The sequence below is a fragment of the Helianthus annuus genome, chromosome 15 (genome assembly GCF_002127325.2).
Source record: "Helianthus annuus cultivar XRQ/B chromosome 15, HanXRQr2.0-SUNRISE, whole genome shotgun sequence".
Classification (NCBI taxonomy): Eukaryota; Viridiplantae; Streptophyta; class Magnoliopsida; order Asterales; family Asteraceae; genus Helianthus; species Helianthus annuus.
The window spans coordinates 34,984,306-35,009,834 of NC_035447.2; the positions used below are offsets into that span (position 1 = coordinate 34,984,306).

Consider the following 25,529-nt stretch of genomic DNA (forward strand, 5'->3'; position numbering starts at 1 on the left):
CAGTATTAAGAGCGATTACAATGTTTCTGATTATCAAACCAACTACCCACGGTACTTTACCACTCGGCCCACTGGCCCACCTGTCCAGTGGTGTCTGTGATTATGGTCATATCACCCATTGGCTGCCCCAATGTTGAAGATTATCAAGTAATGTATACAAAACCCCACATACCGGCTGTAATATGGTGATTACAAAGACTTAATCCCTGTAATTATAACTTTGAAAATAATTTGGAGTTTTGTATAACAGTTGATAAAAAGAGAATGACTCACTTTGCAGATTTTACGAGGAAGATATAAGCCTTCTGATTAGGCTGGATTAAACCTAATTTAACACAATGCACACACAAACGGGTTAGTAACTAATACAGCAGTTACGTCAATTCACGAGATCAAACCCTCACATCGATTAACAAGTGCGATAATTAATAATTCAATCGGATTCATAACGAATAACAGAGCATAGTCCGAATTCGAACAGCACTCAAATATTCAAGTCGAAATCACGACGAATAATCAAAGTACAAGCTCAATTTGAGCAGCACTCGTACAATCGTTGGATAGTTATAATCGATCGGTCGTTGAATCGTAATAGCGATCGAGTTATTACCCTGATTGCGGCGGCACCTCGTGATCGTGTGTGTTTAATTGTGATATAACAGCCTTAACTCGACGTACACAGAAGGTATAAACGTCGTTCTAAAGGCAGAAGGCAAGTCCCAAGGTCGGCTATTTATACAAATTTTTGGGACTCCCTTACGGACCGTATACCTGATCCCTTACGGTCCGTAAGCTAAGCAGTCTAATTATAGGCTGCCTAGGCTCGGGACTAGGCTTGCTGAATCAACTAATTTAACAAATCAGATTGTCCCAACGTTTTATTTAGATAAACGTCCAACTAGGGTTTGCCCCCCTCGAGTTTTAGGGGCCCTGATCCTGATTCCGATTGTTCTGAAAATCTTAGGGCTAATGCAGAATTACTTGGGTGTCTCAATTAGGGTTTTCTTATTGACTAATTATCGTCCTAATTATTGATTTTAGTGACAGTTGTTACATAAAATGATAGGGAAACTTGACGCAAGTAGTGGCAATTGGAGCTTAGTGGTGAAGCAAAAGAATCATAACCATGAGCCTGCGGTATTTCTCGAGGGTCACGCGTTTGCAAGAAGGTTGACCCCAGACGAAGAATTATTGGTAGAGAGACTTTATATTCAAAACATGGAGCCTACGAACATACATTTAACCATAAGAAAACAAAACCCACAGAGCGTGTGCATTCTACGAGACATACAAAACGTGATAAAAAAGATTAAAGTCAAAATGTACGGTGATCGGACTCCAATGCAGATATTGGAGCAAATGTTGCATGAAGGAAGGTATGTTTACCACACCCGGGTGAATCCCGAAACAAATGCGGTCGAGGAGGTTTTTTTTGTTCATCGGTACTCGTACGATATGTGGCGTGCTTTCCCACATGTGTTGACGATTGATACCACTTACAAAACTAATGAGTATAGACTTCCGTTTGTTCAAATTGTGGGTGTGACATCGACACACAAGTCGTTTTGTGTCGCTCATGCTTTTATCTCTAAAGAAAAACAGGATAACTTCTTGTGGGTCCTACAAAACCTCAAAGGATTGTTGGAAGAGGGTATGGAACCGCGCGTGATAGTAACAGATTGCGATAAAGCTTTGATGAATGCTTGCGATAAACTATTCCCAAAAGCATCCAAATTGCTATATCGGTGGCACATCTCACAAAATATTCTAAAACACACCAAGGCAAAATTTGCAACGGCTGAAGAATGGAAAATATTCAAGCTTTCTTGGTCTCGATTGTGTAATTCTCCCACTGAGACGCTATACAATTATAACTTTGAGCGGCTATTTACGCGACTGACTGACGACCATAGATCAGGTACGTATTATATTACAAACTATAGGGGCCTATTTTGACATTTTATGAAACTATAAGTTGAGGGACTTGTTTGTCATTGTTTGAAACTTGCTTAAAAAATGGTTAAAACCAAGTCCAGGGACTAAACTGTCATTTATTGAAAGTTATAGTCTAGGGGTTATTTTGACATTATTTAAAAGTACAAAGTATTGGGCATAAAATGTAATTATTGAAATCTAATGTAAAAGGGTTGAAATAGCCTTGTTTGAAACTTATTTTAACTCTAAAATCTTAACTAAGTTAAATGTTGAATAAGAAATCCTTAAAAAAAATTAACTTAGTTAACTATGTTAATTAGAATAACAAAAATGGTTAAAACCAAGTCCAGGGACTAAACTGTCATTTATTGAAAGTTATAGTCTAGGGGTTATTTTGACATTATTTAAAACTACAAAGTATTTGGGCATAAAATGTAATTATTGAAATCTATAGTATAAGGGTTGAAATTGCCTTGTTTGAAACTTATTTTAACTCTAAAATATTAACCAAGTTAAATGTTGAATAAGAAATCCTTTAAAAAAAATTAACTTAGTTAACTATGTTAGTTAGAATAACAAAAAAGGGGGGTTTCTTGTATAACCCGCCCCTTAGCAAGGATCGAACCCGGACCACTCGTGTAAAAGCACCCCTTCTTTACCACTTTATCCTCTTGTCCAGGAGGAGCTGATATATACCCTAACATTAGTTGTTTTATACTTTAAAAAAGAAGTTAACTTAGTTAACTACGTTAATTAGAATAACAAAAAAGGGAGGGTTTCTTGTATAACCCGCCCCTTAGCAAGGATCGAACCCGGACTACTCGTGTAAAAGCACCCCTTCTTTACCAGTTTATCCTCCTGTCCAGGAGCTGATATATACTCTAACATTAGTTATTTTATACACTTCTTAAAATCCAACCGGGCACACACCTTTTATTTTATTTTATATGTTTTTTATCGCTTTTATAAAAACTAACATTTTTATAAACTCATATACATCAAACCTGTTTTACTAAAAATATAAACTATAATTATTTCCGGTTTTATCTAATTATTATGAATTAAGTTAGTTTTAATCTTATTAAATTCAATAAAAATAGTAAACTAATTTTATAAAACCTGAAAATTTTTATATAATTATTTAACATCAGAATGATGTTCGAAAATATAAAATTGATATTTTTCCCAAAATTCGATTTTTAACCAATTTAATCCAATAATTACATAGTTGTATTTGCTTAATTAATTATTTAAAAATAGTTAATTTATCAGAAAAATTTTGTTTCGGCCTTTGGTTGGGGTGTTACAATACAAACATTACAAATCGTTATATTCTGTTTTTTTTTCAGGAGTTTTGGATTATTTGTATACTGTCTGGCTACTACCCTATAAAGAAAAGTTTGTTACAGCCTGGACTAACACAAGCCCTAACTTTGGTCAACATACAACCAACAGAGTTGAAAGCCAACATGCTAAGTTTAAGAGATACCTTAAGGGGCCAAACAGCTCGCTCCATAGACTTGTGTGGCTTGTTGACAAAGTTGTAGAGTCACGACGCATACAAATAAACCTCACTTTTCAGGATAGCCGGTCCTTGAAAATGGGGGACCACATGATATCATTCTTTGATAACCTACGTGGTAATGTTTCCCTGAAAGCACTAGATTTGTTGCTTGTGGAGAAGAAAAAGATACGTACGTTGCCCGCAGCAGGGGGGACTTGTGGTCATGTGCTTTTTACGAGTTGTGGGTTGCCATGTGCTTGTCGGATGGAGTGGTGGGAAAATACAAGTAATAAAAACAGGCTTCAACCGCTTATTCTACTTCATATGAATACCCACCCCCCGCCTTCATTGCTAACTATTGTTTTTAAAATACAGATTGCAAAATTCCTCTTGCCGCCGTAGACAAATTCTGGACAAAACTAGATTTCAATGCTGAAGAACTTAAGGAATACGATAATAATCTTCGGGAGGAAATGGACAGAGTCATGCAACAACTGAAGGCGCAACCACCGATAGTGTTAAAAAGTATGTTGTCGAAGATAAAGGAGGTGGTGAATCCAAGTATGACTGACCATCAACCGCCTGAGGTACAACAAGATACTCGGGGGCGCCCAACCTCTAAAGCACAACAAAAAAAGAAGGAGGAGGTTGCGAGACGTAAAGATACCCGGTCCGAAGCAAAAGGCAAAAGCCAAAAGAAGGACGAGGACGCTCAAAAGCCAGCAGTGCAACGCAGTCGTTCAAAGAAAAATAAGGCTAAAAAGACAGTTGAAATTATAGATGAAGATTTTCCACTGTTGGTGGGGGATAGGTACGTCCACAATCATTGACCTATATAATATCCTACGTACTTCCATACATACATTTTCCCTGATAAAGATTTTCCACAATATATTTTACAATTACAGGTACAAAAACATGATCGATCGTTTTAAGGACTGGCTTCCATCTATGTATCGAAGATACATAACACATATGGAAGATGCCCAGCCTGACGGTAACTGTGGGTTTTGATCGGTGGCTATGGGTTTGGGGTTGGACCAGAATGCTTGGATGTGGGTCCGCCAAGAGCTACTGGATGAGATGTTCATTAACAAAGCCCGGTGGATGCCTCTTCTTGACTCTTTTGATCCGGGATTTTACACTACAGTATATCGATCAATAAACTGGTTGCACGTAGAACCTGCACCAATGGCATGCTGGATGTTCTTGCCATACGCCGGATTGTTGGTGGCTCAAAAATTTGGTGTGGTTGTTCAACATTTAAGCAATGGTGTTTGTCAAACATACTTTCCCATGTTTGATGGTCCGGCGGAGGGCCATTCTGTTCTTTCGATTGCCTATGTGGAAGATGGCCATTTCATCATGGTTAAGTTAACGGATGATGGTCCGATGCCTCCACCGAATGGACTATGGAATATGTATCGAAGTACTGAAGCTATGGAGTGGGAGACAATGTACATGTCTCGTCTTTCAGAGGGTAAGAAGTTACTTCGTAGTAATAGAAGTGTACGAAGAGACTTTATTAACTTGTTGTAGGTTCTCGTTGTAACACGTAAAACTGTTTAATCGTATTATTATGTTTTATTTTACATTCTATTATCTTTTGAATATAGTGTAAGCAACATTTATTTTATAAAAAAATGTTAATTACATTGTTTTATAATGTAAAAACACTTATTTACATCACTATTTTTATTAAAAGAAAGGCATCATATGCAGCATATTGGGCAATGAGAGGTGTATACCAGCCTCTATATGCCGCTCATAGCACAATAAGCGGCTGCTGGTAAGCAATCTATAAGCCACGTATTGGCCAATGAGGAGTGTATACCAACACAAACAACATTTCGGCTCACTAAAGAGGGAAAACTAGATCAAAATCAATTCACACACACACACACCAAAAACACACACAACTCTCTCCCGTATACCATTTCTATCCCGTATCGAACCATACGGTGCGAATTTCCACAAGAGGTTAGTAACATCTTCATCTTTCCTTTTTGTTATTGTTTTTTTACGGTTTTTTTTTTTGTTTATTCGGAAATATTTTGGTTGTGGTGTTTGGCGGTAGAGGTGTTTGACGGTGGTGGTTGTTAGAGTGGTTTAGGTTAGGACGGTGGTGGTTGTTAGAGTGGTTGAGGTTAGGACGGTGGTGGTTGTATCTATGGGGTTAGGGTTTGACGGTGGTTGTGGGTGGGCTGTGGTGGTTGTGGGTTGGCTGTGGTGTTTGTGGGTTGTCGTAATTTTATTAATATTCTGACACAATATTAACTTTTAATTGTTGCAGATATGTCGTCAGATGAGGAACAACAGGCACCAAATGGTGGTCCGGTATTCAATCCGATGGTCGGGGGTAATTGTGAGCAGTACGATTTTTTAGACTTCCCCCAGCGCAGTATGGAATACAGACGTTTTGCCAAGGTCCGGGGTATGAGAGTGAGGCAGCAGAGGGCGTTGTGTTGGGACGCGTTACGGGAGTGTGACGAGGAGCAGAGGGCCCGGGGTATAATCGAGGAAAATAACCCGTGGGATCGTATGTTTTTTTATGCGGCTGGGCCTTCTTATAGGCCTATGGTGGTGGAGTTCCTCTCCACGTTTATCTATCGACCACGGCCTGCTGAGTAGCCTAACTCTGATATGGACGATCCGATGGTGGAACCACCCCCTGCCGAGGTAACTTTCTGATTATTCGGGGAGCGACAGAATATGTCGCTGCGTCAGTTTGCTTTGGCCACCGGATTCTACACTGATGAGGAGTTGGTTCAGGATATTTATACCACCGCGATCACATCTATGCCTGATGATCAGTTGCTTGCTTGGTGGCCCACCCTCTGTGATGTACCCTTCGGTCATAAGGCCCGTGTCTCGTTGATTACTGACCCACTAGTTCGCTACATACACCGTTGCATTGCCACGTCGATATCTGGGTGTGGCAAAAGCAACGAGTGGGTCACGAAAAACGACCTGTTCTATCTTTACTGTTTATTCACGGGGACGCCGTGCGCCCTCCATCGCTGCCTGGCGGAGTATTTCGCCTCATTTTCCCGATGTCAGAAGCGTGGCGGATTGCACGGAGGGGCGTTCATCACGCGTATTGCCCAGCATTGCGGTCGGTATTTTCCATTCATCGGTGAGTTGCCACCGCCTGCCCCTTTCGAGTATTTGGGTATTAGGACGATGAGAGGGATGAACTTGGCGTTGAACATTCCGGGCATTGGTTATCGGTTTGTCGGTGAGAACGATCAGATTTTCATAGCCCAGTCGTTAGTACATCAACATCTGTTGGACGTTGCGGAGGTGGATATGCCTCATGTTGTTGATGAGCCTGTTGGAGAGGGTGACGTCGAGCCTGAGGTTGAGCAGGGGCATCCGCAGGAGCCGTCACAGCATCCTCGGCGCGTCTATCATGCGGTGAGGTTGCCTCAGTCCACTCAGCGTCTCCTCGAGAGGCTTGTGGCGGGTCAGACGGCTATGATGGGGAGGTTGGCGCTACAGGATCGGCGGATGGACCGGATGGAGGATATGATGGAGTGGATGATGGCTAGCGAAGCTGATAGGCGTAGCGAGGCGGGGTTGCCGGTTCGAGACCCGCCACAACCACGAGTGTATCCGGGGTCCGGCTCGGAAGCCGGCCCGTCCCGCACGCAGGCAGGCCCTTCCAGCACGCAGGCAAGCCCGTCCGGCACGCAGGCAGGCCCGTCTGACACGCAGATGCAGTTGATACGTTATGAGGATAGTGGTTCTGATGACGGTGACGAGGAAATGGCTTAGGAGTAGTATTTATCTATTTCGTTTGGTTGTATTTTGACGTTTAATGTGGTTGTACGAACAAATATTTATTGGTCTTTTGTTATTTATGTTTAGTTGTATGCCCGGTTGTTTTTGTATAAACCTTTAATCTTTTATCGCATGTATGGATGGTAACATGTTTAATATTTTATCAGCATCTATGTTGTATTTTGGGTTTAATGTGGTTATACGAACAAATAGGTATTGGGATTCTTATAACGAAGGGGTATATTGGTCTTTTTTAAAGGTACTGGGATTCTTATAACGAAGGCGTATATTGGTATTTTTTAAAAATGCTAAGCATGTGCAGAAGGGGTATAAACGGTTATAAGAATTTCAGGGACTGGATTTGAAAAATTAGAATTACAGTTAGTTTTTAATAACTGTGCAGGGACTGTTCTTGTGCAAAACAAACCTCAGGGACTGGATTTGAAAAATTATAATTACACAAAAAAAGGGAGGGGTCATGTTGTACGAACAAATAGGTATTGGGATTCTTATAACGAAGGGGTATATTGGTCTTTTTTAAAGGTATTAGGATTCTTATAACGAAGGGGTATATTGGTCTTTTTTTTTAAATGCTAAGCATGTGCAGAAGGGGTATAAACGGTTATAAGAATTTCAGGGACTGGATTTGAAAAATTAGAATTACAGTTAGTTTTTAATAACTGTGCAGGGACTGTTCTTGTGCAAAACAAACCTCAGGGACTGGATTTGAAAAATTATAATTACACAAAAAAAAGGGAGGGGTCCTTCTGTATCGGACCGACCTCCCATGGGATTCGAACTCGTACACCTCGCATAGAACACACAAGCCTTAACCAGTTTATCCTCCTGTACAGGAGCTGATAAATTGGTTATAGTATTTCATTTATACACTTCATACACTTTAAGGTGCTCATTGAACCATACGGCTCTCATTGAACACAAACACTTTCCCAACTTCAATAAAGGGGTAAACTAGATCTAAAATTTGAAAACTTACCCTAAAACACCAAGAATACACACACAAACGCTCTAGACCACACGATTTTCACAAGACAAACTCTGGACCACACGATGAAGGTTAGTTTGTATTTCAAATTTTATTGCTTAATCTTCAAACTTTTTTTATATTTTGGTTTTATTTCCGCCGTTTGTGGTGGTGTTGGGGTTCACGGTGGTGGGGGATTGGTGGCGGTGGGGATTGACGAAGGTGGGGGATTGACTGTGGTGGGGAATGGTCGTGGTTGTGGTGGTGGTGGTGGTGGTTGACGGTTGTGGTGGTGGTGATGGTTTTGGTGGTGGTGGTGGTGGTAGTGGTTATGGTTGCGGTGGTGGTGGTTGTGGTGGTGGTGGTAGTGGTAGTGGTAGTGGTTATGGTTGTGGTGGTGGCGGTTGTGGTGGTGCTGGTAGTGGTTGTGGTGATTGACGACTGTAGTGGTGGTGGTGGTGATTGACGGCTGTGGTGGTGGTGATGGTTGTGGTGGTGGTGGTAGTGGTTATGGTTGTGGTGGTGGTAGTTGTGGTGGTGGTGGTAGTGGTAGTGGTTATGGTTGTGGTGGTGGTGGTTGTGGTAGTGGTTATGGTTGTGGTGGTGGTGGTTGTGGTGGTGGTGGTTGTGGTGATTGACGGCTGTGGTGGTGGTGGTGGTGATTGACGGTTGTGGTGGTGGTGGTGGTTGTTGTGGTGGTGGTGGTGATGGACGGCTATGGTGGTGGTGGTGGTTGTGGTGGTAGCGTAACCCTACCCGACTCCCAGCCCGACACGTTTGTCGGGTCTAGACTTATATCATCATTTTTTTTAAATATGCATATGTTATTTTTATTATTATATTTATTATTTTTAACAATATATTTTCGGATGTCGGGTCTAATGCTATAAATGTATGTTTTATTAACAGGATATCGAAAGTCGGTGTTTTGACGGTGGTGGTAACGTAATTCTTATGAAGAAGTACACTGCGTTCATATTTCAGATTCAAACGCTTAACTGCGTTCGTATTCCGGATTCATGCACCGGAACGTCCACCAACGACAATGCTTCTGCACCCACAGTCTGTGACGGTGGAAGTAAATATTTACCGGTGACTGTGAGGGTGAACTGGAATGTTCTTCCACCTCTACCAATGACAATGCTTCTGCATGAGCAACCTCGAGGGGTTCTTCATGTTCTGGAACCGGTTACTGAGAATTCTTCAGCAACAACGAGGGAGTGCCAGATCAGGTCGATGGTTTACCATGGAATGCATCCTTAAACTTGATAGCAGCAATATGGTGACCAAATAGAGATCTGAATAACCGATACAGTTTGCAAGAATTTAATAATATGTAACAGTTAGCGATTTAGGGTTTAGGGTTTAGGGTTCAGGGTTTAGTCATTACATTTTGTATTAAAATGACATGTTTTGTGTATTAATATAAAACGGTGTTTCGTGTTTTGTGTACCCAATAATTAAAGACATTATAATAATTGGTAAATAAAAAATTTGACATTTTATAATACACAAAATTCATTTCATAAGATATAACATCGTTTTTTTAAATGTGCATATGTTTTATTATTATAAGTTGCATAAACTCTCAAGACATAACATTCCGCTAAATAACCAAAATACGAGAGTCATTACATTCGTTTACATAAGTTGCATAAACTTAAATACGGCTAACGACAAATACAAATACGGACAAAAAAACAAAATCCAACAGATTATCAAACAGGTGTCCCTATTAAGAACGACCCTTGGATTTTTATTTTCCATTTCTGCTACTTGCTCTTTATACATTCGAACCTCCTCTCTCAAAAACTTGACTTCGTTTTCAAGTAATGCTTTCGTATCCATCAAACCTCGGATGACTTGAACTGACCGAGGACACATGGGAGGGTCGATCCACGCAAAGAATTTGCACCGAGAACGCTGAAACCGAAGGCAAATTAATATATATCATTACCACTATACAAACCATAATGCATAAGTTACAACAACCATTGCATCAAGATGTTTTTAAAGTACATACCAATTGCACGCAGGTGTAAAATTGACGCCCAGGATTAATATCCGTCCAAGATGTTTTTATCCCAGCTTGCCTTCCACATCTACACATAACCATTGTGAATGTAAAAATGGATATGGATTACACTTTCTCGTACGTAATATTAGAAAAAAAAGAATCAATACGCCACTCATAGCACAATGAGATGCGTATAAAGTACAAAATCCAACCACTTTTTCAGAAAAAGTAAATACATATGCCTCACATAGTGCTATGAGGTCCGTATAAAAAAAGTTAGGTGGTGTATATGCCTCACATTGACCTATACGGTCGTATACACTGACACCTTTTCAGAAAAAGTAACGGGTTACCCTTTCTTTAACTAATTTATGGAGGTTAAGGCTCATGCTTAGTCAGATATTCACCCAACTAGATCCCCAAAAAGTTCTTGGACCACACGAGACCAACGTTGGACCACACGATGAAGATCCGGAAGTACACACACACGCACAGATTCTTTGTCTCTCGTATTGTTATCGCTCTCGTATCGCTCCATACGCTTGGAGTATTTAAGGTTTGTTCGTATTCTGTATTTTTATGTTTAATTTTCATTTTTTCTCTGATTTTGGTGGGTTTTTGTGGTTGACGGTTGTGTTGTTTTGTGGGTGGTGGGCTGTGGTGGTTTTGGGTGGTTAGGTGGTGGTTGACAGTGGTGGTGGTGGTGGTGTTGTGTAGTCAGTGGTGGCTGTTGTGGTGTTGTGGGTGGTAGGCTGTGGTGTTTGTGGTGAGGTGGTGGGATGTGGTGGTTGAGGTGGTGGGTTGTGGTGGTTGAGGGTGGTAGGTTGTGGTGGTTGACGGTGGTGAGGTGGTGTTGTGTTGTGGGTGGTAGGCTGTGGTGGTTGAGGGTGGTAGGTGGTGGTGGTGGTGGTGGTGTGTTGTGGTAGTTGGGATGGTGGTTTTGGTAGTGGTTAGGTTGTGGGTGGTCGGCTATGGTGGTGGGTGGTCGGTTGTGGTGGTAGTGGGTGGTCGGCTATGGTGGTAGTGGGTGGTCGGCTATGGTGGTAGTGGGTGGTCGGCTATGGTGGTGGTGGGTGGTCAGCTGTGGTGGTGGTGGTGGTGTTGGTGGTGGTGGTGGTGTTGTTTGTTTATTATATTTTACAATATAATTTCTAATATCGAGTCTAACACTATAATTCTATGTTTTTTAACAGGATATCGAAAGTCGGTGTTTTGACGGTGGTGGAAACGTAATTTTTATGGAGAAGTGCAATGCGTTCATATTTCAGATTCATGAGCCGGGACGTCGGTCTAGGGTGAGGTGCTTGGCGGTGGGGGATGCATCATCCAACATCAATAGCCAGGTCACCCGGTGTAGTCTTGATAGCATCTACCGACGCGCGACAGTTCCGTCACCGGCATCTACCGACGCCTTGTAGTTCCGTGATCACCATATACCATTACGCGTCTGAACCGGCTTTTAAACCGGACGGAATCTACGAAGAAGCTGTTCAATTTCACGGTTTGTTTGAGAACCTGATTCAGATACACAACGGCCTCTTTGCTTCGTCCACTAGAACTATTTGTGTATGCATTCTTTTGGTAGTTAACAACCAAAAGAATGCATACACAAATAGTTCTAGTGGACGAAGCAAAGAGACCGTTGTGTATCTGAATCAGGTTCTCAAATAAACCGTGAAATCGAACAGTTTCTTCGTAGATTCCGTCCGGTTTAAAAGTCGGTTCAGACGCGCGATGAAATAACCGATTCTATTCCCAACTCACGACATTGCCTTGTATTTAAAATCTCAATTGATGAAGGGTTTGTCATAAGAACAGGTTCATCAAATCGAGAATCAACTTCTTCATCATATTTTTCATGCATTTCCATTAGCCACAGTTGTACGAAGAAACTGTTCGATTTCACGGTTTATTTGAGAACCTGATTCAGATACACAACGGGTTCGTGTGAATCTAAGTAATAATATGTAATAGTTAGCGATTTAGGGTTTCGGCTATGTATTGTATTAAATTTTGTATGAAAGTGTTGTGTTTTGTGTTATTTTATCAAACAATGTTCACTTACATTTGCGTTTTGGATTATAGAGAATTTTACGTTTTAGAATAACACTTGATAAAAAAAATGTAGAAGTTTTATAATACTAATTAAAAAAATGGTGAGGTTTTATAATAACACTTGATAAAAAAAATGTAGAAGTTTTATAATACTAATTAAAAAAAAATGGTGACGTTTTATAATAACACTTGATAAAAAAAATGTAGAAGTTTTATAATACTAATTAAAAAAAATGGTGACGTTTTATACTAAGAGTTGATAAAAAATGTAGAAGTTATATAATACTAATTTAAAAAAAGTTGACGTTTTATACTAACACTTGATAAAAAATGTAGAAGTTTTATAATATTAATTATAAAAAATATTGACGTTTTATAATAATAATTAACTAATAAAAATATTGCCATTTTTCTAAATATATTAAATAAAAAATGACATTTATATACCTTCCATTTATAACAATAAATAATAATAAATATAAATGTTTATATTTTTTTATTTTAACAACAATTTAAAAAAAATATATATATAAAGTTTTTTTTTAAATAATATTTCATACCCACACATCCCCCCAATTTTATTCCACACAAAAGAGTCAATGATTGGGCAATTATTGGCTGACACCCAATCATTGACAATTAATAGGATGTGTGAAAAAGTAACCAAAAAGTAAACGTATAGGGCAATGAGGGGCTTATCAGGTGGGTCCATTTTCAGGCGTATAGGGCAATGAGGGGTGTATAGGGTTAGGGGATGTGTGGATAAATTTAGGGGATGTGTGGATAACCAGACCCTTAATATACCATTGATTTATTTAAAAAATAACTAAATGCATATTATATTTATTTCAGAAAGGGAATAACATTAACACTTACATGATCGTTATAACTAATAAAAATAATCTGTGTGAGTAAACAATATCTAATGAGTGCTTTTCTTTTTAAATCAATTCAAGGTTTGTTCGGGGAAAAGTTCCGACTCATGCTACTCTTCCTTTCTCTAAATTTCACTACTTTCACAACTTCAAACAATTACAATTTCGAGTATTGCTATATCATTCATCTTAAATGCGTTTTAGACACGTTTTGGTCATGGTGAAGCTCGCACATATTAGAACACAAACTCGATAAATAATAATTATATTAATCACAATTACATACAAGTATTTGTGTACAAAGTTGGTGGGAAAACACACTTCTTCGCCAATTTCTCCACCAGATCACACATGCAAGCAATTGAAAAAACATTCGAGAACAAAAAGAACACACACCAAAGGAAACTAAAATTTCAAACCTGAACCATCTAACTTTTCTTCACAAATCTTGTCAAGACGCTCTACCATTTCCGTTGTCAGATAGTTTTTCCAATCACCAACTTCACCTTTTCGAAAAAATGCACTGTTATTTATGCCTGATGGAAGCTTCCCTTCCTTATTCACCTTCAGATTACTCATATTATCAAAGCTACAAATTTTCAAAATAGCATCAACCATATTTTCTTTCACTTCTTTTGGTGAAAACGGACACCCTAAAAAGTCAGCAAGTTTCCTCAAATGAAGATCTGGTTGCTCTTTCATCTCCTCATATGTTAGAAAATAAACATTTTCTGGATTCTTTAAGCTTTCATGCCAATAACCTAGCATGTGATCCCAAAATGGTCCATACAAGCTCACCCCTTCACAGAACTTCTTAAAAACTTCTTCAAGTGAGTTAGTCCCCACATCTTGGAGCCTGAACTTGTTTGTGTAAGCCCAAAAAGATATGAAAATGTCTTTAGGATTTCTACAAAGATAAACAAGCTTGCATTTTGAATCCTGAACGGATTTTGGTAATGATATATATGGTAAATGAGTGGAAAAGAGTCTCGGAGATGCGAAGGATGAAAGATCCGGGTTCTCATCCTTGAGGTAGAGACTAGGCTCCAAGAAAGGCTCGAGCGTATGTGGGTTGTTTGAGAGTAATGGGTGATCATCTTGGGTTGGTTGGAAACGGGTACGATTTAGTAGGCTAAACAAGATGGCTTTTAACCAGGTAGTGCCTGATTTTGGAGTTGTAACAAGAAGAATATCAGTGTCTTGAGCCTGAAAGTGTTTTTGGCATGAAAGGACTCCTTGCAATTGCCTAGCATGATGCCAGAAACCTTGATAATTGTATAGAGTTGTTGCACTAGAAACCCATCCACTTTCAGTAGAAAGAGTGGAAAGTAGGCTCTTGCATTCCTGACTCAGTTCATCTTCTTTTATATATTTTGGCATAGAGGGTTGGGATGTCTGCATAGAGATTAGTTTCAATAGAATGTTGAGTGCAAAATAACAAATATTACAAGGCCTAATATAAGTTAACTCTTTTTATCGTATTTTATTTAACTTTTATTTTTATTGTAGAGAACATTTGGTAATTGGCTTTTCATTTAATTTTTGCTCAACTCTTTGTCCTTTTTCTCCTAATCGCTTACCATATATTTAAATGATCGGATTTAATAGATAATTTGATTAAAGAGTTAATTACACAAATAGGCCTGTGGTTTATAGCTAGTTTTGCTTTTGGAAACTAACTTTTTTTAACAGGTTTGAGGCTTGTGATTATTAGTTTGTAACGAGTTTGGGTATTAACACTAACTTCTATTAATTATTCTGTTAAATTTGAGTGGAATGACTAAAATACCCTTTTTACCTACATTGACCATTTGTGTAATTAAGTATAATGATATTGCAAAGGACCAAACATGCCTTTCTGTTAAGTGTTTTAAAAATACTAAGGGGGTATTTGGTTCGTAGGAATTCAATGGAATTTAAGGGAATTGGAATCTAAATTCCATTTCTTACTCTGTTTGGTTCACAGAATTCGATGGAATTGGAATCTCAATTCCAATCTTCATGTGTTTGATTGATAATGGAATTGGAATTGTAATTAGGCATCAATTCCTTCAAATTCAAAATCCTTCCACTATCCTAAGGAATTAAAGTAAATTCATTGGAATCTTTGACCGCTTTCACCCGAACGCTTTCGACCCGTCCCGTTTCAATCCGAACTGTTTCGACCCGTACCGTTTCGGATCGAACTGTTTCGACCCGTACCGTTTCGAATCGAACCGTTTCGACGCAAACCGTTTTGACACGAACCGTTTCGACGCGAACCGTTTCATAGCGAACTGTTTCGGCCCATACCGTTTCGACGCGAACGGTTTCGAGGCGGATGCGAATCGTTTCGACCCGTACCGTTTCGTCGCGAACCATTTTGACCCGTACCGTTTCGACCCGTATGGTTTCTTACCTGTACCATTTCGACCCAAACCGGAGGTTGTGGGTGTCGGGGTGATGGATTCCATAATCATTTGACAACCAAACACAACAAAAATAGAATTGAGATTCCAATTCCAACAATTTTCAATTCCAATTCCAATTCCAAAATATTCCGCGAACTAAACGGCCCCTAAGAAACTGTAGGGACTTTTTGTCAAAAACACAAAACATGAAATTTGAAAAAAAGAGCAGCAGCGCCTTCTTGTTAAAATGTCCGGTTAGTTCGCCGGATTCCAACGACTCCAGAATTGTTTATCTAGCAGTTTTAAGTCGTTCTTTTTAGCGATAACCCTTATCTCCACCCGAAACATATCAGAATCTTGAACTTTATCCCGTTTAAAAACTGTCTAGTACGATCAATCCTTTCTCCGGCGAGGCGAATCCGGTAGGAATCCGACAAACCCCGAAACTCATTATCTAAACGATATAACTCATTCTCTCTAGCGATAAGTATTATCTCCACCCCATATCTATCTAAAACCCATTTTATCCCGACAAAAACTGTTAGTTGCTCCCCTCGTCAAGCACTCTCCAAAACTGTCGTCTGCGAAAACTGCTATGTGATCCGCCACTGCTGCTTATTTTTAATTGCTTTCGTGGACTGCTGCTACATTACAAAAGTCCGATTAAGTTCCAACCAATTTAAGCCCAATTCCAATTAATATTCTCTTGTAGGATTCCGACTAGGTGGGGGCATTCGTGGGGATGGTGATGCGGTGGTGCAGATGTGAGGGGGACTGGACTGGGATAGGGTTTATACTTTTAATTTAGAGTAATTACAAAAATGGTCCCTGGTTTGAAATTAAGTTAATTACATAAATGGTCCCTATAGTTAAAAAGGGTATTTTAGTCATTCCACTCAAATTTAACAGAATAACTAATAGAAGTTAGTGTTAATACCCAAACACGTTACAAACTGATAATCACAAGCCTCAAAGCTGTTAAAAAAAGTTAGTATCCAAAGGTCAAACTAGCTATAAACCATAAGATCCATCTGTGTAATTAACTTTTGATTAAATGTTCCTCGTGAACATATAATTTGCATCATTATTCAGCCTTCATTCACAATGGAAATTCAGGTATAGTTTTCTTTTCTTTTTTTTTTTTATGTCTGAAAGAGTATTTGTGTCATTTTACTATAGGAAGGGAACGTGTATAATTTAAATTTTAGATCGGGTAAGTATGTAGAGTAATTATGGTTTTAAATAAGGAGATATGTATAAAAGCCTCTATTAAAAGATGGGGTTGGGATCAAATATAAAGGATAAAATAAATAAGAAGGGTAAGAAGGTTTCTAATCCATTGATCTTAGAATTGTAGGGTTGAGATTAGTTATAGGGAAAAGAATATAATAGAAGGGCATAAAGGGAATCCTATATTTATGGATTTTCTCTCTCCACATGCAAGTCACATGCCAATTCCCCCATCGATTTAAAACGTCCATAACTTTTTCATACGACATCTTTTTTAATTTTCACCATAATAACGAGCGTTTTTTATCTTTAATATGAGTACCATATTATCATATAAAAATAAAATAAAAATTTTCATTTTTACTGGGTTTTTTCGCATTGTGTTAAAGGTTCAGTTCATTGTGTCTTTTAACTAAATTTGGTCATTACGTTTTAGTAGAGTTTCTATATATTGTGTTATCATCAAAACCTATAACACAATGTTAATTTGGGTTCTATCCATTGCGTTTTTATAAGAACCTATAACACAATATATGACACAATGAAAATGGTGTTATATCTGGGTTTTCTATAAATTGTGTTATTAGTTCAAGTCATTGTGTTTAATATGTTTTCCATTGTGTTTTAATAATTTGTTCAATTTTTTTTTATTATATTGTTCATTGTGTTCTAGTTTGTTGTGTATTGTGTTTTTAGTTGGTTGTGTATTGTGTTTTTAGTTTGTTTCCTATTGTGTTTTAACTGCTCTCCATTGTGTCTTTTATCTGCTGTCATTAATTGTGTCTTTTATCTGTTATCATCAATTGTGTTTTTATTTAGTCTGATATTTATTGTGTTATATGTTATCGTCATTGTGTTATACGTTATGGTCATTGTGTTTAATATGTTTTCCATTGTGTTTTAATAATTTGTTCATTTTTTTTTATTATCTTGTTCATTGTGTTTTAGTTTGTTGTGTATTGTGTTTTTAGTTTGTTATGTATTGTGTTTTTAGTTTGTTTTCTATTGTGTTTTAACTGCTCTTCATTGTGTCTTTTATCTGCTGTCATTAATTGTGTCTTTTATCTGTTGTCATCAATTGTGTTTTTATTTAGTCTGATATTTATTGTGTTATATGTTATCGTCATTGTGTTATACGTTATGGTCATTGTGTTTTAGTATGTTGTCCATTGTGTCTTTATCTGTTGTCATTGATTGTGTTTTTGATCTACTTTACATTGTGTTTTACATCATGTCCATTGTGTAATATGTAACTGGGTTTTGTTTTTTTTTTTTGAAACATATAACAATATGGTACTCATATTAAAGATAAAAAACACTCGATTTTATGGTATAATTTTTTTCAAAAACAAATGATGTATAAAAAAGCTACGGACGTTTAAAAATTGGGGGGAAAATAGCATGTGACTTGCATGTACATATTCTCTTTTCTCTTGTAGACAAAATTATCCTTTCCATTTAATTTCTCCAATGACACTTGTCACTCTCTGGTGGCTTCTTACGCTTCTTATTTTTAAATCGCATTATAACTCAACTCTTAAAAGATGTTGTTTTGAATTAAACAACTTATAACATGTTAGACAGCTATGATTCATGGGTGTGCATGGATCCCTGTTATATGTTAGACTAGCACAGGGCCGTCCCCGAGAAGTCGGTGGCCAATTAGGGCCTTGTGCGAGTAAAAAATAGGGGCCCTAAATATAAACTTAGATATAAATGTTTTTGTAATAAGACGATAAATGGGTGAAAACATAAGGATATTAATTAAAACCTTTTCATTGATAATATTGTGAAAATCATTTTTTGAGAGAAAAAAAAAACAGTTCAATTGAAAAAAATAAACAAAAACCTAATAAAATTGAATGAAATGCTATAATAAAAAAAAAAAACAAATGCCTATTATTATAAAACTTTGTTAGTAAATCTTATCTTGGGTTGTTTTTAACATGAAAGCTAAAAAGCCCATGGGTATGAAGGAAAAAAAGGTCCAAATGCATGTTTTACAAAAATAACAAAAAGATTTGGAGATCCTGGGTTTCGATCTGCACACCTCAACTTTGCTAAACAATAGCTCAACCATCTAAGCTACATTCAATATATAGACCAGTTAGGTTTGTATATTATTTATATACATATTACGAAAGAAACAAATTTATTTTGGGCCCCTAAAACTTTTGGGCCCTGTTCGGTGGCCCACTCTGCACACCCTCCGGGCCGGGCCTGGACTAGCATATTTTTCGTAATAATTTTATCAGTTTGGTATGATGATCATATCCGTATGCTACATATAACGAAAAAATAGACAGTAAATTTGTAATAAAAAAATAAAGAAAGATATATTAATAAATAAAGAACCAAACAATAAACACTATGAATCTATGATTGATCCATCCAACGATTTTAATATGGTGGGAAGTTATGTTTACATGTACACACTAGGATTGGTACTACAAGAGTGCATAGTGGGGCGCGAACCAGGAGGTTTTGTGAGGGATGACGCCCCATAGCGCCAACCACACCATAACAGGCGGTTATGGGGGTGTTTTGGGTTGGCAGCGTGATGCATAGCGACGTGAGAGGGAGAAGGAAATTCAACTTTTCTAATTATTTCTTGTATATGTGAAGCATGTATCATCATCAACTAGCCTTCACTTGTTTGTAATGCTCTGTTTCTATTTTTGTTGTAGGTAACGAAGAAGGAAGAAGGAACGAGTTCAATTGTTTATTTTATAACTTTTAAATCACTCAAGTTTGCTTTAGTGTTAAATATTACCCTTAAATTTTGTTTTTTATTTTAAAAAGATCCTTCAAATTTGTTTTAGTTTTAAATAATACATCGAGTTAATTATTGTTTTCGTACCTGTGGTTTATCAAAAATCACTATTCCAGTCCATTAGTTTAAAAATTGAGATTTCAGTCCCTGTGGTTTCACTTTCGTAACCATTTCAGTCCATATGGTTTCACTTGCGTAACCATTTCAATCCATTTATTATGTTAGTACAGGGACTAAAATGGTTACGAGGTGGACTGAAATGGTTACGAAAGTGAAACCACAGGGGCTGAAATCGTAATTTTTAAACTAATGGACTGAAATAGTGATTTTTGACAAACCACAAGGACGAAACCAGTAATTAACTCTAATACATCTTACAATTTAGTTATATATTTTAATGTTTTAAAGTTTAATTTAAATTAAAAATAGGTTTAGTTATTTTTATTTTGACAAATTAAAGGAGTAAAAATATGTTATTTATAATAAAATACATTAATTAAAAATATAAAAAATGGAAAATTAATTAATTGAGTAATGATGACGTAGGGGTTTTATGACTACGCGCTCTAGTGATATAACGCCCCATAAAGCCCTTGTATGACGTGTCGTGCCACTTGTCACATAACGCCCCTAAAGGGGTTTTATGACCACAGATGACCTAAGAACCAAGACTTTAAGACATACACTTAGGGTCTGTTTGGTATGGCGTAATGGAATAGATGAGGGAATGGAATGGATGAGGTAATGGAATGAAATGGATCATTACATTTCATAGTCTTATTTGGTTACCATGCTGGAAAGGAATAAATCATAACATTGTGTTGTTTGGTAGGTAATAAAAGAGGAATGAAGTAAATCGGCGATGGGTGGTGGCGGTGGCAGCGATGGGCGGCGGTGGTTTGTGGTAGCAGTGGTGGGTGGCGGTTGTTAGCGGCGGCGGTGGCGATGGTCGGGGTTGGCGGTGGTCTGCGGTGGCAGGTTGCGGTGATGGTGGGGGCGACGACAGTGGGTGGTGGTGGTTGATGGTAGCAGGTGGGAGCCGCAGATGATAGTGGTGGTGGTTGGCGGAGGGTGGAGGTAGTGGTCGGTGTGACGGTTGTCGGTGGTTGCGGGGTGGCGACGATGGTGGTGGCAACGATGACGGTGGGTGGTGAAGGGTGGTGGCAATGGTGGTCGATGGTGGTGGCGACGAGTGGTGGTGGCGACGGCGACGATGATGGGTGGTGGTGGTCGATGGTAGCAGGGGTGGTGGCAGCAGAGGATGGTGGTGGTGGTCGGCGGAGGGTGACTGTAGTGGTCGGGGTGGCGGTGGTTTGGGGTGGCGGGTGGCAGCGAAGGTAGTCGATGGCTGCGGGCGGCGGTGGCGGCGGCGGGCGACGGTGGCGCCGGAGGACGGTGGTGGTCGGCGGAGGTTGGTGGCATGTGGTGACGACGGCAGGTGGTGGTGGTAGATGGTGGAGGTGATGAGCGGTGTTTGTGACGTAGGCTGAGAGAAGGAATGAAATGGAAAAAAAAAAACAGTGGGAGTGGATGGAATGAATTTGAGGGAATGGAATGACTTATGTAATGGGTGATTCCATTACGTTGACCAACCAAACACACTCTTTTTATTCTCTTATAATAGTTCATTCCATTCCACCTACCATTTTTATATACCTAACACTACATTAGAGGCGCTAAAGTAGAGTATTAGATTGTAGACTAGCGTGTAAGTGGAATGGATCAGAAACGACGATAATCCTATATGCTTTTGTGCTCCTTCACTTAGTATAATATTGTGGGCTTAACCCAAGACGTGCATATGGCTAACTAAATGTGTTCAAGACCCTAACCACACCCAACATAGTTTATAAAAGATAAACATAGAAGTATGAAAAGTTTTTAAATCCCATTAATATCATGAATGAAAGATAATAATATATGCGGATAACTAAGAAAAGATGGCTTAACACGTTAGCTACGTAAATTACATGTTAAAATGTTATAAGTTGTTGGTCATCCATTTGGGCTTGTGTTACTGTTCACGTTTTCTGGGCTCATTTTGGATATTGGGCTCATATTGTATTTGGGCTTGTATTTTTTGTCTGCTCATGAAAGTTGTTAAGTTGTTACAAGTTGTTGCAACAGGTTACATAGATGGAGGGTGTAAACTGTAAATCTAGAAGGACTGGGATCATCTTCAGCCAAACTTTTGGACCTGGATGTAATTTCTTATGGCCGCACATCTAAACGGGTAGTTATCAGCTCAGTTGTTCAGTTCTTCTCTCACATTTTACCCATTCACTCTCTGTATTAGTTTTAGGGTTTGTGAAGATTGTTGTGGCGATTGTTATCGCAGTTGTTGTCTTCTCTACTCTCACCTGTATTTTCAAGAGTTTGTTGTCGGTTCTTACAGATGATCATCAGTGATTTTTAAATTAATCAGTTTCTCAATCCCTTATGTGATTGTCCAATTAGTGATTTTTAGCACCAGTTAATTATGATATGATGATTAGTTAATATGGCAATAAATCGGATTAATTGGCATAGTGATCTGATGGCAAATTAGTGATTTTTTTAGCACCAGTTAAATAATGTGAAATTTGATGTCTTTTGATGTTGCTGTTATTTAGAAAAATATTTCTAGGGTTTTGCTTTGTATGTGCAATTTCTATCTGTTGGTGTTGATGTTATTATGCAAGTAAAAAAGTCAAGGTAGATGAATCAAGTAGGTTTTAATTCCACTTATTTGGGTAGCATTCTGACATCAATAACTTTTGTATGATAGCAACCTACATGTTCACATGTGTTTTCACTCGATAAATTACTGTAGCATTTTCACTCTGTACAGGCTAAATAATAGAGAACTCCTATTTGAATACAATTTGAGAAATCCTTAAATCTTAGTATGTATTCAACATTTAATCAAACTAGCAGTTGTATTCTTATTCGAGATTAGTGAAAAATATTATTTAATCAATGTGGATAGCTGATAGAAAGAATGAAAGATCACATTAGTTTTAACTCCATTCACTCAAAACGACATATTGAGTCCAAGTTACATGCCTAACAAAACCATATACACTTTCCCCATTTATTTATATATGTGGTATTATGAACAAACTCTTATACATCCAGAAAAGCATAAAGAAACCATAAAAGTGACTTTCATATTTTCAAGAATCATAACATATGAAAAAAACCAAACCAGTAACGTTTATTTTAATGTTTGGCATACGTTTAAACTAAAAGCTATAGTTTCTACCTAATTAATACCCCCCACATTCCCAAGTCCGACCCGCTTTTAGGGATTGCTTCACTTCAGGTAGGGTGAAGTGTTTTTGTCAGCACTTCAGAGGCCTCACGCCTCAGAAACAATATTTTAAACCAAGATTCAATTGCTTATGTCTACATAAACTTGTTTTGACTGGTTACCCTGTCCTCAATTTTATTATTCTACATCACGAAGATAGGTTAATATCTAGTCCTGTGCATTGCTAAGTTGGACTATGAACATATCCAATGGCACACAAAATCAATAAAATTCAAAGTTTACAAACAGACGGGAATGCTTATGAGCAACTCATACTACTGAACATACAAAAAAATGAAAAAAGACTAAGAGGTTTAGGTTTGAAAAATGTTGCAAAGTCTTTAAACGGTTTGACAGAAAAGTAAAAAAAAAATAAAGAAAAAGACAATGAAACAAAAGTCTACTAGTGAGATAGATGTTGACTATAATCCTGATGACACGGGTGATGATAGTGAGGAAGATCACCAAGAAGTTGCTAGAAGTGTTGGTCAAGTATCCAAAAAGGTAATTAGATTATCACAAATTTATTTATTTTCTTTTATATACACTTGTTATCTAATCAAAATAAAAAATTTGTTATAGGTACACCGTGCACAATATATTCCACCAATGTCAATGAAAAAGATTGCTAATTTAGCAAAGCTACATCGAGTAAATGCACCAAATGTCTCCCAGAAGGTTCCATCGGATTCAAATACAACAAGAGCGAATCACCAACGAGCTACAGTTACCATGGGTTAACTAATATCGAGTAATAAAGGGGGAGCAAACAGAAGAATGGCTCTTGTTGATGAGGATGATTACGAGGATGATGAGATAATTCAAGGTATTATTTTGTTAATCTCAAAGTATATGTAATTAATTTTCCTTTTGATATTAATTTACTTTCTATGATTATAGAAGTTAACAATCTAGATATGGAACTAGATGGTGTGTTGGATGATGAAAATGAGTTGGAGATTCAAGGTACTTTTGTTTAGTGATTTAACTGGACTATATTGTTATACTTCTTTGATATTGCTATTTATTAATTACTAATGGTATTGTATTTACAAATGATTAGATGGTGTTGATCAAGATGATCGGTGTGAAGACATGGACGACATGATACATGCAAATAATCAAAATGAGATACAAATGAATGATAATGACGATTTGGAAATTAACAATGATGTTCAAGAACAATCAAGGGGCTCCGAGTTAGGAAAAGCGTCTTCGTTTTAACTACTTAGGTTATATTATTGTCTTGTTATTAGAGTGAACTACCAAAATCGTCCTTGAGGTTTGATGACTTTTGCTAGATCCATCCAAAAAAGTTTTTTTTTCTAACCGGAACCACTGAGGTTTATAAATCGTTGCCAAAACCATCCAAATTTTTAACACCATTAAGATTCAAGGTTAAATGAAGGGTAGTGTTGCCATTCTCTTAATTTATTTAATATTTCTATGTTTTAAGTCATGCTTTTTTTTCTCCCCTTTTTAACACCCAAAAAATCCTAATTAGCATAAACCCCCACCTGAACCATGAATTAGTTTGAAACCTTTTATATTCTTATGTTTCTTAAATGTATGTGGATTTTATTAGTGTTGTTTTCTTCCTTTTATCATCTACTTTAAGTCAACTATTATTTCTATATATATTTTGTTATCTGATCTCGAAAACTAAGTAATGAATTAATTAAACAAGTGGGTATTAGCTAAAAAACAAACGTATGTATGTGTGTATTTTATAACTCTAACATAGTGTTAATGGTTCGGTTTAACCGTAAAATCCCTTAAATTAGTCATCGTTTCAGTTTGATGAACATTCTCTTTTTTTAAATTCAGTTAGTATAGAAAATTTCAAACCATACCAAATTGGCTGGCTTACGCTTTCGTATGAAAATTGGCTGAAAGAAAATCGCACCAGACTGTAGGTTATATAATTATGAGTGGGGCTATGCTAATGTGGGTTTTGCATTCGTAAGTACATAAATTTCTTCATTTTACATTAGTTAGCACTAAACGGCTGTGAACATTATTACTTTGTATGTTATTTTCATGTTCTTTGTCTAATATGTATTGCTAATATTGCTAGTCAATCTTACAACCACTAAGATCAGTTTTGTTTCTGTGGTAGCACATAAAGTTTTCAATTGATTTTAAGATCAATAAGTGATAGCTTCTGGCATTCTGTGTATGCTTCTTTTTGGGATTTAATGATATTGTTATCAAAGGAACAGTCATTCTTCGTTTTAATAGATAATCCTGACGTTCAGTGAGATTTTTGTGCTAATTAGGGTTCTTTTGGTGTTAAAAAGGGGGAAAATAAAACAGGACTTAAAAATAGAAATATTAAATAAATTAAGAGAATGACAAGACTACCCTTCATTTAACTTTAAATTTTAATGATGTTTAAAATTTGGATGGATTTGGCAATGATTTATAAACCTCAGTGGTTCAGATAAGAAAAACAAAGTTTTTTGGATGAATTTAGCAGAACTAGACAAACAGGGACGATTTTGGCAGTTTACTCCTTGTTATTAATTAAATACATTTGTTATTCATGATTAGGTCATTTAGTAACTTCTAAATCCAAGAGTAGAGGACCAACAATGTTGCATGTTTTGCATATGGGGAGTAATCATGAGCGCAAAGTCATTACATGTAATAAATATGGACAACCCATTGGACCTGAAACAACGGAGAAG

At 37.5% G+C, this 25,529-nt stretch overlaps 2 protein-coding genes and 1 long non-coding RNA gene across 3 annotated transcripts; 1 reads left to right on the forward strand and 2 right to left on the reverse strand.

Moving 5' to 3' along the window:
• The first annotated feature begins 1,059 nt into the window (after positions 1-1,059).
• LOC110913572 (protein FAR1-RELATED SEQUENCE 5-like) lies at positions 1,060-4,453 on the forward strand. Its single transcript, XM_022158394.1, has 4 exons — positions 1,060-1,918; positions 3,285-3,725; positions 3,815-4,250; positions 4,348-4,453. The coding sequence occupies exons 1-4, from the start codon at positions 1,060-1,062 to the stop codon at positions 4,451-4,453; spliced, it is 1,842 nt and encodes a 613-aa protein (XP_022014086.1).
• A 5,345-nt stretch (positions 4,454-9,798) lies between these two features.
• On the reverse strand, positions 9,799-10,358 carry LOC118487140. The gene is made up of 2 exons (XR_004880428.1): positions 10,231-10,358; positions 9,799-10,130 (listed from the first exon to the last, which is right to left on the reverse strand). It is a non-coding gene; the product is annotated as an uncharacterized LOC118487140 (long non-coding RNA).
• Positions 10,359-13,403: 3,045 nt separating this feature from the next.
• On the reverse strand, positions 13,404-14,534 carry LOC110926013 (cytosolic sulfotransferase 12). The gene has a single exon (XM_022169789.2). It carries the CDS (start codon positions 14,532-14,534, stop codon positions 13,560-13,562), a length of 975 nt encoding a protein of 324 aa, XP_022025481.1. The 3' UTR covers positions 13,404-13,559.
• Between the last annotated feature and the right edge of the window lie 10,995 nt (positions 14,535-25,529).

What these genes read in the sequence shown, in the direction of transcription:
- LOC110913572 (XM_022158394.1), top strand. Translation starts at nt 1,060, where the DNA reads ATGATAGGGAAACTTGACGCAAGTAGTGGCAATTGGAGCTTAGTGGTG. An exon ending in GACTGACGACCATAGATCAG is followed by an intron (nt 1,919 to 3,284) that starts GTACGTATTATA and finishes TTTTTTTTTCAG; the next exon opens with GAGTTTTGGATTATTTGTAT. An exon ending in GGAGTGGTGGGAAAATACAA is followed by an intron (nt 3,726 to 3,814) that starts GTAATAAAAACA and finishes TTTAAAATACAG; the next exon opens with ATTGCAAAATTCCTCTTGCC.
- LOC110926013 (XM_022169789.2), bottom strand. Translation starts at nt 14,534, where the DNA reads ATGCCAAAATATATAAAAGAAGATGAACTGAGTCAGGAATGCAAGAGC.